This window comes from Daucus carota, chromosome 5 (genome assembly GCF_001625215.2).
Source record: "Daucus carota subsp. sativus chromosome 5, DH1 v3.0, whole genome shotgun sequence".
Lineage (NCBI taxonomy): Eukaryota > Viridiplantae > Streptophyta > Magnoliopsida > Apiales > Apiaceae > Daucus > Daucus carota.
This window is the reverse complement of record NC_030385.2, coordinates 5,240,823-5,256,595: the sequence shown is the minus strand read 5'-3', so window position 1 is coordinate 5,256,595 and position 15,773 is coordinate 5,240,823. Positions and strand designations below refer to the sequence as shown.

The following is a 15,773-nucleotide window of genomic DNA, read 5'->3' as shown; positions in this document are numbered from 1 at the left end:
TGTGCCAACTCAATACACTCTACATTCACATCATCGCCACGAGTTAAGTTCTATGGAGTACATAAAAACATTGGAGTATTGGAGTACAAAATTATAATTTTTTTGGTTTAATCATAAATAATATCTTTGATTATTCAAATTTATATATAACTTATCATTTATAAGTAGTATTAAACATAATAATCAAATAATCATTAATATCTTTCAACTTTAAAGAGCATTAAGATTATTGTTATGCTTAAAAGTTATATTGCAGAATATAATGTCCTACGATTTATAAAAGTAATTGTTCTATCTTTTGATTACAATGTTTATGTTGTAAAACACAATCTGCAGGTTGTCGGATGTTTACAAATATTGTAGAACAAAAAAATTAAGATTTAAATGACTAGATTATATTGTATTAATCTTGTACCCCGATACTCCAATATTTCTTGTACTCCATAGAACTTAACTCTATATACTTAAACAAATAATAATTCTTATTTTAAAAATTATTATTCACTCAATAATAAATATATAAATGAATAAATATTTCTTTTCTCTAATCCTTTGAGATGTAATTAAATTTTGGAGTTGTAATTGCTGCAATTTATGACTTGATCAAATATCCCGTTGAATAAATACGACGATATGCTTTGTACGTGTTGACGTTAGGTGCAATGGTATAGTTCACAAACGACCAACGCTGAAATTGATTTTTGTATTATCTTTGATAAATATATGATCAGTCTATTCCGGGTCGGGAATGCTTCTCTTGGTTAGTATAAACAATCCAATGGTCGATACTGAAATCGTTGGTACTTGATACTGAATCAGTAGACGATTGCTATTCCTTGAGACATTCTGAACTTTATTCTTCACTGAGGGTTGAACATTTTTATGAACTTCTTCCAGTGACTTGTGATTGCTTCAGTTTGTAGAATGTTGGATTCTGTATCTACTTGTTCTTCATTTTGTGAATTCCTGTATCATACTTAACTATTATTTTCTGTCTTGATTATAGTGTTGAGTTATTGCTATAATATATTAAGTTACATTATGCTTTACATCGGCTATAGGTCATTAAGTTTCCTACTTGGACTTTTTGGTCGGCTGATGTTAGAGTGTGTGCTTTAGTTCTTTCAACCTTCTAGGTATGCCTGACAATTTGACACGTAACACGCTAACACAACACAAAACGACACGAAAAAAATGGATACGGGTTTTGATTTTCGATACACGAAACACGAAAGTACACGAACACGAAATTACACGATAGATTTCGTGTCGGATATGGGTTTTCATTTGGGGTACACGAAATACACGAAAGTACACGAAATATTTGTAGATTATATTTATTATATATATGTAATGATATATTAAATATATAATTGAGTATAAAGTAAATATTTATATGTATGTGTGGATATATATTATAGATACATTAACAAATTTATAAAGAATTGTATACAAGTATAATATATATCATTCACATTTAATAAATTTATAAAGGAAAATATATATAAATCCATTTTTTGATTAAAAAATATATTAATATTTTTATATATAATATACACGAAAAGTACACGAAATATACACGAAACGATTCGAAATGGATACGGGTTTCAAATTAGGTACACGAAATTAATAACGGGCGGATACGGCCGGGTTGCATCTTCGAGTACACGAAACACGAAAATACACAAAACGAAAGTATACGAAACGAAACGATTGCCACCCCTACTTCTAGGGTTGAGTTTGACTCCCTTAAGGTGGTTTCTTAAATTAGACCTAGTAGTTTGAATTTATTTTGGTTGTAGGTAAGATGCACATACTTGTTCTTTTCCCTCGTGTGTGATCATGAAATGCCCTTGAGCACTTGCTTAGGCTCTTGAGTCGTTTTAAGGAGTGAACGCAATCAAGATTTTACTTTCAAAGTTTACATATGAAAGAAAATACAACATCAAATGAAGATGGAGCATAATTGTTTTTAAGTTTCTCCTACAAATTTCTAGGAATATGAAAGTGAAAAAGGGTTTCAAAAAAATTGCAGCCAACACTACAAGAAAATTCATTTTTAATGACAGAAATTCCGTTGGCAGAATAGGGATTTCCGTTGGTAAATCACCTTGCCAACGGAATGATGATGAAAACAATGTGTTGGCATATAGCCCGTCGGGAAGTTCATGCTAACAGAACAAATTCGTTACTAAATTTACCAACGGAATACCGACACACTAATAACAGATTTCTGAGTTTTTACAATAACAATGTTACAATGAACATGCCAACGGAATATTTGGTTGGTATTGTTAGTAACATTTTCACAACGAAATTTTGTTGGTATATTTAGTAACAAAAATTCTGTTGGTACATTTGGTAACAGAATTGCAAACGAAATTATGTTAGTGCATTTAGTTAACTCGTTACAAATCCGTTGGGAACTACCAACGGACTAATTTTCCTTAGCAATTTCCGTTGGTAAAAGCGTTTTCTCTTGTAATGCAACAAATTCTCGTTGGTAAAAGCGTTTTCTCTTGTAATGCAACAAATTCTCAGTTTCAGCTCGCACCATTACAAAAATATGGTTCCTTGGTAAGCAAAACATTGCTAATGGTATTGATTTTAGCGGTAAGTCATTTGGTCATGCAGGAAGAAAGAGGGTAGAAATTGATGTCAACACGGTGAGAGAAGTACCTTTGAACATAATAACAAATATTCGGTCACTAGCATGTGCCATTCATTTATCAAAGTCTACTGTTCATCGACACATCCAAGAGGGACATCTTCGCCCACATACAAATCCAATAAAGCCATTTTTGAATGAGGAGAACAAGAGAGCACGTCTAAGGGTTTTGTTAATCTATGATCACTCGTGATATAAATTTAAACATTTCTTTATTTTCAAGCATGTTAAACTATATTCATATAGATGAAAAATGGTTTAGCATGACAATTTTTTTTTTAAAGGCACTATATTCTTCATGACGAGAACCCACCCTTAGTTCATGTAAAATTTCTAATTTTATTGATAAAATCATGTTTTTATGTGTGGTTGCACATCCTAGATTTGACACTTTAAGGAACACCATGTTTGAGGGAAAATTGATATACCCTTCATTACAAAAGAACCTGTCAAGAGAAAAAGCAAAAATAGGCTTGCTGGTACTTTAGAAACTAAACCAATAAATCTAATAACTAAGGATGTGACAAGAAAAATGATGATAAGTGATCGAAATCCAAAAAGCAATGTATACATATAACATAATTTAGAAGCAATTGTAAAAGAGGCAAAAGGTGGATGCACTAATTCTCTCCTAATGCTGTGAGAGCCTTTGTTATTCTCTCCTTTCTTTTTCTAAGAACGTGAGAGTTTTGGTATGGCGAGAGTTGAGGAGTTAACGAGAGAATTTTTTTACAAATCACATGTGTTAAAATGACAGGTGTTAAGTTTTGATTGAAATTATCCTAATATTCACATAAAAATCACCAATTAAAACATCTCACCCAATCATCATGTCATTTTATGCAAAATTATATATATAATTTTGTGCATGTATAACTGCTCGTATTGTTGCATGGTAGACATAGATTCGAAAATAGTTACATGGTACAAACAGCTTCAAAAAAGGCTACTCATGATCAGGGCTAAGTATGCTTGATTCCTTTTTTGTATGACCTGTATGTTGAGTAAAACTTTTCCTCATTAAGAGATATCCAAAATTCTTTAGAGCTACTGATTTCTTTTTCCTATGAGCCTGTCTATCAGCTTCTGACTCCTCAGACGTCCCTTCACTATCGTGTTGTGAATCAACATCTAGATGATCCAAATCCTCCAAATGCACAGTGTCTATGTTTGACAATGAAGATTTTTTCCTGTGATGAGGAAGGTGGTGATGATGATGTTTCGACGCTTGTTTTGGTGTATGAGCCTCCGACCTCGGTGTTCTGGTAGAGGGGTCAAATATCGAGCCCCTTAATGCATCAGCTTTAATAGGGTCCTCCTCTCCCAGCATGTCATCTTCATCTTGATACTTATTATGCAACTTTATCCTGTGAAGATCGAAACTAAAACCTTTCTTAAGAGCCGTGGCTTCTTTTTTACTATAATCTTCTCGTTTATTATAATCTTCCTTATGGTCGTCAAACAATGATTCTGGTGACATAAAAGCTATGCCAGAATCCTTATCTTCAGTCTTTGCTTCTGACTGAGCCTCCGAAAGCAGTCTCTCTAACTCTTTTATCCTTTCACTGGCTGCAGCTTCATCAAATTTCAACTGGTCATTCTCTCGAGCAAGAAAGTCGATGGTTTTCTCCTTGTCTACAAGAGAATCCTTAAGTTCGGAATTCTCTTGTTGAGCAATACTTGCAGCTTCTTTAGCAACATTAGCTTCATTAATTGCCTGTTTGAGGACATCCCTTAATTTTTCATTTTCTTCTCTAGCTGTTCTACTTGTATTCTCAGCCTCGTGTAAAGTATTCTCTGCCTCGTGTAAACTATTCTCTGCCTCTTTCAAAGTATTCTCAGCCTTCTCTAAAGATTCTTTCAGTTTAACATTCTCTTGTTGTGCACGGACTTTTTCCTCTTCAACTTGTTTTATGACGTCGACGAATCCTTTTTCCTTACCATTCCATGCCAGATATGACTCCTCTGCTTCCAGTCTTAGTCTATCTGCAGTGTTTCTGTGTAATTCGGCTTCTTTTTTTTCTTCATCCAAAAGCTTCCGATACTTATCTAGTTCCGATTCAGTTGAAATAAGTTTTTCCTTTGCATAATTGCATTCTGTGGCGACCTCTTTTAATGCTAAAGCTAGATCATTCATAGCCTTTGTGCTCTGTTCTTCTCCCTCAATTGCAGCCTTTAGCTGCTTCTTAAGAACTTCGATCTCACTTTGTGGAGCAACCACCATTGAAGTTGCAGACTTTTGACCCGGTTCACTCTTACCATCAATACCATCACTTAGTTTAATACCATTTTGCTCTCTGCTACTTACTCCTGATGAACTTTGCAACTTTTGCAATTGATCGTGAAGAGAAACCAGTTGCCGCTTAGATTCTTCAAGTTCAATCTTTGCTGCCTCGAATTCTTTGGTCAGGGACGCTTCTGATCCCAACACATCACTTTTAGATTGTTTTAGTTCCTTCAACTCAGCCTCTAGTTCTGCAACTCTTTTCCTACTTTCTGCACATAAATCCATAGCACGAGTCTCAGAAACCCTGGCAATACGTAGCTCGTCCTCCAACCTCCCTAGGGATGAAAGTTTGTCAGCTAATTTGTTCTCCAACTGCTTAGCCTTGTCAAGCTCAAGTTTTATCGATTCAATATACTTCTCCTTGGCAGCCAAATCTTTTTGAGAATCAGATAGCAATTCTTTCACGGTTGTAAGCTCAGCAAGTACTTTTCCAGACCTCCCAGGGGACAAGGCTTCAGTCAATCTCGAGTTGGCCTCGTGTTCCATCAATTTCGACTCTTGGAGCTCATCAAGGGCTCGATCTCTATCATGTTCAGCTGCATCTAGTTGATTCTTTGTGAGCTTTAACTCTTCCTCAATCCGCCCCATCTGCCTTTGCATAGTAGAGACCCTAACAAGTTGATTCTAAATCCCAAAACCGAAGCCAGAAAAACAAAACCATGATAAAACATTATTCATCAATAAACACACAACAAAAGAATATGCTATATGCGGTGGCGGATCTAGAAACAAAATCTTGAGGGCCACCAAACAAATTTTCGAAAAAGACCTAGATATTTTTAAATTTTGGATGGCACTTCTGTAATTTTGTAAAATTTAGAATGGTGAAAAAATGTAAAAAAAAAATTTGGGCGCCCCGTGTCCCCCGTACTTCTTACTAGATCCGCCCCTGGCTATATGTATGCAAATATACCAAACCATTAATACCTCAGATGCAGAGATGATCTTGGCTGCCGAGGGCCTTCTGTCAATCGAAACAAGCGCGTTTTTATCGATCAAAGGGTCCTCTCTACAAATCTTGGAGGAAGATAATGTCCTAGAAACAATTGACCTATGGTGCTTTGCTCCAACATCTAAAGCCCTGGATCTAAAAACACCATGAAGTTGATGGTTCCATTTCCGAATTCAAATGAGCAAAACAAAAAAGAAAAAAGAGAATTTGGCAATAAAATAGAGATATGTAAAGATGCCCAAGGAAATAGGCAAGAAGATAGAGGATGAGGAAATATAGTACCTTGATTTGGAGCGCAACATGGCTGGAAGCTGAGTGTTGTATATCGGATTGTGTTATTCTATGTTTAGAAAAGCACAAAACTTGAGACAAAAATTATAACAGCAAACATACAACAAAGAAAAGATTCAGAAAATTGAGAGGGAGGGGCTTGTTTCAAGATTTACTGGTTTAGTGGTTTTGAACGAGTCCGGGGTTGGCGGGGGTTTCTTATGTTATGGGTGTATACAATAAGGTAAGTACTCCCCCTCTGACTTTTTTTCAAATACTCGACCTTTTGACTTTTTTCACAAATCAAACCAAACCTACTCAGTATATCCCGCTTAGAGCAGTATGAGTAGGGTAAGATGTACGCAGCCATGCCTCTACCCTTAAAGTAGAGAGGCTTAATGCACAACAATAAAACAGTGTGTGCTAAAATAAGAATATAATACCTTAGCTCATGACGTTCTTCACATGGGACTTACCCAAACAGTTTTGATTGGCACGAATGCATTTGGTAATGACTGAGCTGAACCCTTCCCTTAAAACATACCATAACCCTCATAATCTCCGAGCCCACGAGACCTAGTCTCAACTACTCTAATACGCCGTCAACTACTCTAATACGCCGTCTCCAATCATTCTTATCTAATGCAATTTTAATATTAAAATTTATTTGTTTTAAAAAATCTTTTTTGAATAAAAATTATTAAATTTAAACTTAAATTCACAAAAAAAAAATTAAAAATATTAACTCTAGCTATAAAGTCAACGCATTTAAAAGTGTGTGCACAAAAATCATACGGCAGGTATTTAAAAACAGAGTATATAAATCATGATTGTTTTTTTGTCAGGTATATAAAACATGATTTTGGCCTAACGAGAAATCAGTAAAAAGATGCAGAGTGCTGGATGAGAGAAAATGCCCAGAACAACATATTCTGCTGGTCAATTTGCCTGAAATGTCATTTGTCAGTATTTATGCCCAAAATAACCAATAGTTCACGCATATTCTAAATGCGTCTACAATTAAACATCAAGTCAACACTGATCAATCCATATTAATCGTAGTCCCTTTTTTATGAAGATTCAATCTATGCCTGCAAACAACGAAGAAAGGCCAGAATATTATAATTTAGATTTAATAAAATAATTATGGGAATGTAAATTAATAGGAGTTAATATTTTAGGGTTCATATTTGGGTTTTAAAATGTTTAATTTATCCTTGAAATTAAATTGACTAACGGTTAGGGTTTAGGATGGAAATTTAGGCTCTAAACTCTCGAGCCTAAACTTAATTAATTCGAGGCTTTAGGGTCGTGACGCCATAAAGCCGAGTAACCAGTTTAATAAAGTAATAATTGAAACGTAAATTAACAGTCGTTAATATATTAGGGTTCATATTTGAGTTTTAAAATAATTAATTTATACTTAAATAACATTTTAGGGTTGAATAGGGACACTAGAGAGGAGCTCCAAAAATGGAACTTTATAATTTGAATTCGCATTCCGAGGATGCGTATACTGCCAGATTTGTTTACCCCACGCAAGCGCTGTATGCGTGGCTAATTTGGCATCAACGATATGCTTATAGGAATGAATAGATTTAAAAAGGAGAAGATTAAAAAACGAAAGGTGGTTAATACACGCAACCTTCGTATGCGTATGTCAAGGTGCGCATGTCATGCATGCGCGTAGCTCTGGTTATTTTTGGCACCATTCCCGCTTTTTGTTATTTTGGACATGTTTAAGTGATAATTGGTTATTTATGTCTTTCACCCGCTGGATGACGTTTTGTAGAATATGTTGCTTTAGTTGACCTTAGGAAGCATGGCAAGTAGTTTCCCGAGTCCCTCTTGCGAATCTGACCGCTACGCATGGATATTTAATCTCTTATAAATAAAAGATGTAGACAACAATCATAAATAAATTTTATGTGTAATATGTTATTGTATTTAAAATTTTTAATTAACTAATCTCCGATCTCAATTATTTATAATTTTTTTGGCACACATTATAAATATATATGAAATATAGCTTCACCATTTATCTTTCATATTTTTTTAATAAAATTTAAAAAATTAAATTTGTATTTGAGAGTTTAAAATAATTATGAAACTTCACTTTACAAAAGTCTTACAAAAATATTTTAAAATCTTATATTTATATTAACAGTAAAATGAACTTATACTATGAGTTGGGCATCTAAATTGAAAAATTGTGGGGAAAAAAAAAGAACAGTGAATAAACTGTGAGATCAATTAATATTTAATATACAAAATAAGTAATATTTGTAGATGTATTTATTTTTTATAGTAAAATTTTATAATATCTGATAAATTTTCAAATATAAAAATTTGAAAAGAAAGCGTTAAAAAAATTAAGATTGTTTTGGTAAATTTATTCAATAAACCCTTTTTATTGAAATATAATTTAATAATTTAGATATTTAATGATAATTTAAATTTTACACTTTCTCCCACTAACTCGTTTTCATTCTATTATTTTACATAAGTTTCATTTATATTGTGTTTCATTTAAAAGATTTCATGATGTTTAAACTTCAAAGTTGAAACTAATAAAAATTGATCATAATTTATATAAAAATTATAATATTTTGTATTTTTATAAAAATCAAAGTTATATTAAAAATCATAAAATTTCATGTGAAATATTATAGACAGAGTGTGCAGTAAGAACAGTTTCTGAGTCCCTGAATCCTAGTACCATTTTGCTCTTGAATTTGAAATAACTTAGTATTGCACCAGTTAGATTAATAGCTCTGTGATCATTGTTCTATACTTTAACTACTTCAATTGCTGTTTCCGTTCCAGAGGATAGAGGGACACAACATATGTTATATCAAGAGTTCCACTGCTACAACAGCTTAATTCTACTGGCACTATGTGTAATTTCAACGAAAATTAAGTTTTGATCTTATTATTCGGACTCCATTAGCCAAATAACTAAGCATGCCCCAATTTAATGAAGAAAGCAAATAATGCAGATTGAAAAATTAAAAACATTGTTGGCATATGCTGAGAATTTTTTATGGCCAATACGTTCATCTAATGATTACGGGAATGGCTTACACCACATATATAGCAACATCATCCACTTCACAAATGTTACTGTATAACACAGTTTAATGGAACATCAATTAAACTATCAGAGAAGTCTTCGAAATGTGATTTTTAAATAATTCCTATCATTTTTTATATAACTGTTATCTCTGTTGCCAATCTTTTGGTAATTATACTTGTTGAGCACCCAATTGCTCATTACTTAACTTGTAAATTTTCAATCAGTGAAGAACGGAGAAGGTGGTTCAAACCTACAACAAATTAAGGCAAATAAATGGAAAGGAATATGTTAGCTGTGATGGTGCATGAAAGGACGGTTCGTGTATAGTTAAATAAAAATTGTACATAATTTGTCACTAAATTTCTAAACTATGTACTCTTATAATTTTGATGATAGAAAGTAAACTCGATCCCAAAGATATGTGGAATGGTACCCGCAGGTTATACTATGCCATCTCCTTTTATGTCCTTCAAATATACAGTTGTGCGAAGTTTAGTACCATAACATCCTAGATTCACAAAAGGGTGAGTTTGGGGTCGCTACAATAATTATATTTAATTAAATCTAAAGGTTCTCTATTCATACGTCTTTAGCTATTCTCAATTTACCGATGACAGTCATACGATTCAGAAATGCATCAAACATATTAAAATTGTGCCGTGATTTCAAGTTATCCATACAAAATGTTTTTAGCCAAACAGTTAGGTTCATAAGGATGTATATGGTGAATAAGGCATATTAGTATTTTAGTTTCCCCTCACAAAAAGAGTATTTAAATTTCCAAAATATTAAGACATTTCGATGACAACAACTTATTGCAGAATAATTATGTACTTGAATTGAATATGAAAAATTTCAAGTGCTTCATGTAAAATTTCTAAAATAAGTTATTTGTTTATGCGAGTAAATATTTTAAATTGTGGTGTATCCTTATCAATTTGTAGACTATGTTCGACTTGAATCCGACTATATAAAACAGACCTGCTTTCTAAATTAGGCACTTGCATAGCATTGAAATCAATTAGGGGTGAGGCGAAAAGAAAATTATGCAAAAAGAAAATGATTAAATATCCCCAAAGATACAAAAAGATAATCATCGTAGCAACTGTGCAACACTCTGCAATCTCTCCTCCATTCATTATATGAATATATTAAAAATATAGGCTGAAACAATGCAATATTGTTGGAGTGAGAAACATTTTCTGAGACTTGCGCCTCTACATCATTGATGGTGACACAATCTTCGCACACTCAGCAGCCCTAATAACCAATGCGAAACAGCATCGCTATATCACCAATTCTTCGGGTTATTGGGAGCGACTCTCCTTTATATAACAACTTCCATTTATTTTCACTGCAAAAATAGTTCGCCTAAAATCGACCGACGCCAAATAACTGATGGGAATAAAATAAACCGTCATCTAACGGTTGGTTTTAAAAATAACGACATTTTTTGCTCAATTAACAAGACTTTTACAAAAATTAAACCGATCGAAGCCACTTGGTCGGTTTTACAGTTGATGTGTCAAGGTAGAAACCAACCGATGCCAATCGGTTATATGTTTGAATATTTTTAATTAAATTTCTTAAAATCTATTAGATAAAACGAGATGTCGTATAATCTCATATGTTTAAACCGACCAAGGCTTATAATTCGGTTTTAATTATTTATTTATTACTGCTAAGTATACTTATTTATTTTAAAATAAAAAAATATTTACAATATTACAGATGGGGCACAACGGGTATTCATGCTAAATGACATAACCTACCTCCTAATTTAGAAAGCAGGTCGGTTTTATCCTGAGTACAAAAAATTTCATTTTGTTGAAAAGGTTAACAAAAAAAACAAAAAGGAAGAAGATAAAAAGGGAGAAGAAGAAGGAAGGAAGGAAGGAGAATATATCAAAAATAAAGTAAGCTATTCTTCTTAATTCATTATTATATTGAAATTTGTATGCATCACATTTATTTAAATTTTTTTAGATAATTTCTAATATATGTGATGTTCATGCAATATATGTGATGTGTGTGTGTGTATTTATGTATGTATGTATGTATGTATATATTAATGAACATGACAAATATATATCAGAAGTTTGATATTTTCACTATCATGGGTAAGTGTTTCCTAGCAGGCAAGTGAGGACATAACATGGATTTTTCTTCTATTTTGGGGCTTTTATTATTGGGGTCAGGTATTATTACAAATTAAAATCTAATAAAAAAATATAAAAAGTTAGGTGATGCGAAATGCTAATTAAATTTTTATATATATATAACTTAATATAATACACCAAAATAAGAAAAAATTGCACTTGCACATCAATTGATAAAAATCAAAAACAAGAGGCATTGGGGTAAGTACAATAAAATAACGGTTGTGGTAGCTGTACACCACTCAGCCACTCCTACCAGGTTCATTGTATATATATTCCCAATCTAGGAGCAACACACAAAGCTAATCAAAAACCAAAGGCATTGGGGTAAGTACAAAAAAATAATGGTTGTGGTAGCTGTACAGCACTCAGCCACTCCTACCAGGTTCATTGTATATATATATTCACAATCTAGGAGCAACACACAAAGCTATAACCCTTCGGCGAGAAATATTTTACTTTCCAAACACCTCTATATCATCTTTAGTGACAACTAAGCATCATGGCAAACTCACCAGCATAAAGCCAATACAAAGCAACATCAGCTGTAGCACATATTCTTCCCAATATTCTGCGATATAATTGAATTCTAATTTCGGACACCGATCATCAAGGCTTATTAATTATTTTAGCATTTGAGTCCAATTAAAAGAGATTTTAAACTGAAGCACACATTTGCAGACAAATTGAAACTGAAACTGATCAGGTATACCATCATTTATTTGAGCATTGCATTTAATTTTGACGATTTTCGATATTATATATGTATATTTATTTACCGTCTGCCGAAGATGATTTTGTATTTATAATTGAACACAAAATGTATAGCAATTGCAAAGAAAAATCCTCAAATTAGTTTTGCACCAGATCCTCAGCTTGAGTGTTTTTTATTCTTATAAATCATATTCTTTGTTCTAGGTTCATGTTCATAGATTCACATTTCCCAAATTACTTTCAACTTTAATGCTCACTTGAGTATATATTGTTGGAAAATGTGGATATAAGTGCTAAGTCATATTTTGAGCAATATGACTAAAGGATGTGTGAGATAAGAATATCCAAAGATGCTCCCTTAATAGTCGAAGTTATTGTTTTCCACTCAAATTGGGCTCAAAGATTATGACATAAATTAATTTGATTTTGTTTCAGATTAATTGATATGGTGTATATCTTGATATAAAATAACGTAATTCTATTTGATATTATTTATGGAATAAAGTAGCTTGCAAGTTTCACACTAATTCCATTAATCATGGAAAAGAGTAGAGCACAAGTCTCTCTTCATCTATATATATTATATGGGTCATTAGGATTAATTATCTCACAAATACCTAGCTGTCACACCTTTTCTCTGTCCTCTCTCCTCTCGTGATATTTACTTGACTCAGATATTTACATATTGTTTGTTTTCTGTCTCCTCTAATTTATTCCTTTATTATGTATACACACACAAACATGACTTCTATTTAATTACTTGTTTTTCCAGAGATTGGCTAACATATATAAATTGTCTACTTTTACAAATAATTCTAGTTATTCTATCATGCAGAAACGGGACATCCTCTTCCAACTCAAAACTATCTCGATGATTTCAAGAATAACAAAGAGAAGATTTTGGGAAAACCAAAAGGAAGAAGAGAGACGTCTACATGTTCCAAAAATACAATGGGCTTGTCCTCCAAAAGTATGGTTTAAAGATTGATATAATTAGAACATACATAGGAACCTTTTTTAGTTCAAAATGCTAAATAATTTTTTTTAAAAGAATAACCATACGTTTGGTGTTGTCTATTATTCTTGCATTTTAATAACAGTTTACCATGGATTCTAACTGGCAAGTGGCGGCGGGAGAAGAGAGCACAGAGGCAGTTATCCTCAGACGTGTACCATCTGATCCAAGGTAAATTCTCTTTTCCAGGTGTTTTTTTTTAATTCCAATATATTTTAGTACCTGTGATAATATTTTCTCTTTTGGATATGGATGTAGACTTTCTGCAGCATTCTGTAGGGCTGGTGATAAAACTGATAGCCAAACACCTGTAATTCCTTTAATTTCTATTGAGGAAGCCAACCAACAAGAAAATAGTGCATCTCCATTCCTGATCACAGCTGCTGCAATGAATGATGAAACGATGGCCCTTGCTATGACGGCCATAACTGCTTTAAACAAATGTGTATCAAGCCAAGGTGAACACACTGAGATTGATATGGACTCATTCATACAATTGCTCAACAGCTCAAAAACTATTCGGGACGTGATTGATCCTTCCCTCAGGAATGAGTTAATTGCATTGCCAAACGCCAACCAGCAGAGTGATGCTGATACTTGAGAGCTTTTGTCTTCCTTTTCTCGCTCAACCCCTCTAATGCATTTTATACAGTGCATTACCTGCACAGCAAGTCCGCCGACCAAGCATTACCTTCTCAAATAGCTAGTCAAGTGGAGGCACTTGTGGATCGTTGTAAAAGAAAGATGGACCTGCAATACAGAGGTTTGGGGAGAGGAAATATTTTTACATTAGCTATGTTGTTGGCTCAACTATATTGACTTTCCTTTTCTTGAGATTATGCAACAAGATATGTCTCCCTTTTGCGATATGAACCCCGCCAAGACGGATTTAAATAATTTATTTTAATTTATTATTTATTGGAAGTATAATGTCTTTTTTTATTATATTATTATATTTTTGACCTACTTATTTAAATTATTGTTATTTAGATATAAAACACTCTATGTATTAACATTTGATTCTGTTTACACATTTGATTTTTTTTATAAAAATATATTCTCAAATACAAGTTATATATTAATTTATTTCAAAATTTTATAATTTATTTTAGTGAAATCATTATGTAATTTATGATTTATAAATTGATGGAAAAGTTATTCGGCACCTATAAGTTGGCTTGTAGATTATTTAATCTTTGCGTTTTTCGTGAGGGTTTTACCATCAGCTTCTTTGTTGTAATGCAATCTTGTGAAGGGCGAAGTTTGAATTAAATTTTGTATCAATATGAAGTTGGTGAATAATATAAAGTGGACCTTTTTATTTGTATTGTGAAACATGATAGAAAATTTATATAGTTGTTTCATAAATTAAACTATTTGAGTTTTAAATTACAAAATCCTCGTTTTTTAAATTTTTAAAACTCAAATATTTTGATTTACAAAACAACCCTATATAATTACTATTATTTTTCATAATCCAAATAAATAAAGAGTTCATATTGATATTATTAGCTATATTCATATTAATACAAAATTTGATTCAACCTCGTCTTTCACAGTAAATGCAAACTCGACCACCTGTTTGTTAACACTATACTTAATACCCACACAATTTGATTTATGAAACAATTCTCTAAAATTCCTTTCATGTTTCAGAATACAAATAAATAAGGAGTCCAATTGATATAATTTCCCAAATTCACAGCCTAAATCTTCACAAGATTGTGATAAAGAAAAAGAAGGTCGTGATAACACTCCCATGACAAAAGCAAACTCTGCGGCTTCGTGTTCGTTTAGACTATATTATGTCAAATGTATCTTATTATTGAAGAAATTGGATCAGTCAAATATTGCCTAAATATAACATATATTAAAATTTCCTATTCAATCTATTCACTCAGAATGAGCAACTTCTCCTTCTTCTAGATTAGAACATTGATGCACAGGAGTAGGAGGCTCATCTTGACAGGCTCTTCCGGAATGACTAAATCTGTTGGTTGAGACTTTTGACATTCTTCATCTTCCTGAAGTAAGCATGAATCTTCTTTCTGTTGCAGTAGTCAACAATTTCTCCATCAGCATTAGATTTGGCTTTGGATGCGAAGCCCTTGGTTCTAAGAAGAGCAGATACCTTAACCATGTAACCAACATCATACTTGAAAAAAGAATCATAATCCAAGTAAAAGGTACCAATGTTATTCCCAGAAATGAACTTGACACAATAAGCAATTCTGATGACTTGAGGACTGTTATGATCAGCAAACTCCTAAAGTCTATCAGGAAGAAGTTCATTTAACTCAGAATCGCGTCTGACTTTGTTGCGAATCACCCCGAGTTCAGTAACAGATAAGGACTTGCAGAACTCAACTACTACCCTGAATGATCCGTTTATGTGAGAAGCGATGATGATTTCCCCGTTCTCAAGTAGATTGTTGACACCTATAGTGATATATTGCAGTTCCAAGGCAAGAGCATGCATGAAATCATCTTCATTAGGATTTACCTCTTTCATATCATAGATGATTCCATGAATATTTCTATCCTCAAAAGGTTCACTTTGGGGCTGAGAAAAGATCGTCCTTGCAGTGTCCCAAATTGCTCCAACTTTTGTTGCAACATCAAGCTTCTTCTG

The 15,773-nt window shown here is 32.8% G+C and overlaps 2 protein-coding genes across 2 annotated transcripts; one reads left to right on the top strand and one right to left on the bottom strand.

Annotated features, from left to right (window-relative positions):
- Positions 1–3,463: 3,463 nt before the first annotated feature.
- Positions 3,464–6,399, bottom strand: LOC108221971 (putative WEB family protein At1g65010, chloroplastic). Its single transcript, XM_017395841.2, has 3 exons — positions 6,190–6,399; positions 5,883–6,042; positions 3,464–5,579 (listed from the first exon to the last, which is right to left on the bottom strand). Exons 1-3 carry the CDS (start codon positions 6,207–6,209, stop codon positions 3,615–3,617), a joined length of 2,145 nt encoding a protein of 714 aa, XP_017251330.1. The 5' UTR covers positions 6,210–6,399; the 3' UTR covers positions 3,464–3,614.
- Positions 6,400–12,971: 6,572 nt separating this feature from the next.
- On the top strand, positions 12,972–14,012 carry LOC108222560 (zinc finger CCCH domain-containing protein 68). The gene is made up of 3 exons (XM_017396465.2): positions 12,972–13,096; positions 13,227–13,312; positions 13,400–14,012. The coding sequence occupies exons 1-3, from the start codon at positions 12,998–13,000 to the stop codon at positions 13,740–13,742; spliced, it is 528 nt and encodes a 175-aa protein (XP_017251954.1). The 5' UTR covers positions 12,972–12,997; the 3' UTR covers positions 13,743–14,012.
- Positions 14,013–15,773: the final 1,761 nt, after the last annotated feature.

What these genes read in the sequence shown, in the direction of transcription:
- LOC108222560 (XM_017396465.2), top strand. Translation starts at nt 12,998, where the DNA reads ATGATTTCAAGAATAACAAAGAGAAGATTTTGGGAAAACCAAAAGGAA. An exon ending in AATGGGCTTGTCCTCCAAAA is followed by an intron (nt 13,097 to 13,226) that starts GTATGGTTTAAA and finishes TTTTAATAACAG; the next exon opens with TTTACCATGGATTCTAACTG. An exon ending in CGTGTACCATCTGATCCAAG is followed by an intron (nt 13,313 to 13,399) that starts GTAAATTCTCTT and finishes ATATGGATGTAG; the next exon opens with ACTTTCTGCAGCATTCTGTA.
- LOC108221971 (XM_017395841.2), bottom strand. Translation starts at nt 6,209, where the DNA reads ATGTTGCGCTCCAAATCAAG. An exon ending in ATGTTGCGCTCCAAATCAAG is followed by an intron (nt 6,043 to 6,189) that starts GTACTATATTTC and finishes TGGTGTTTTTAG; the next exon opens with ATCCAGGGCTTTAGATGTTG. An exon ending in AGATCATCTCTGCATCTGAG is followed by an intron (nt 5,580 to 5,882) that starts GTATTAATGGTT and finishes TTTGGGATTTAG; the next exon opens with AATCAACTTGTTAGGGTCTC.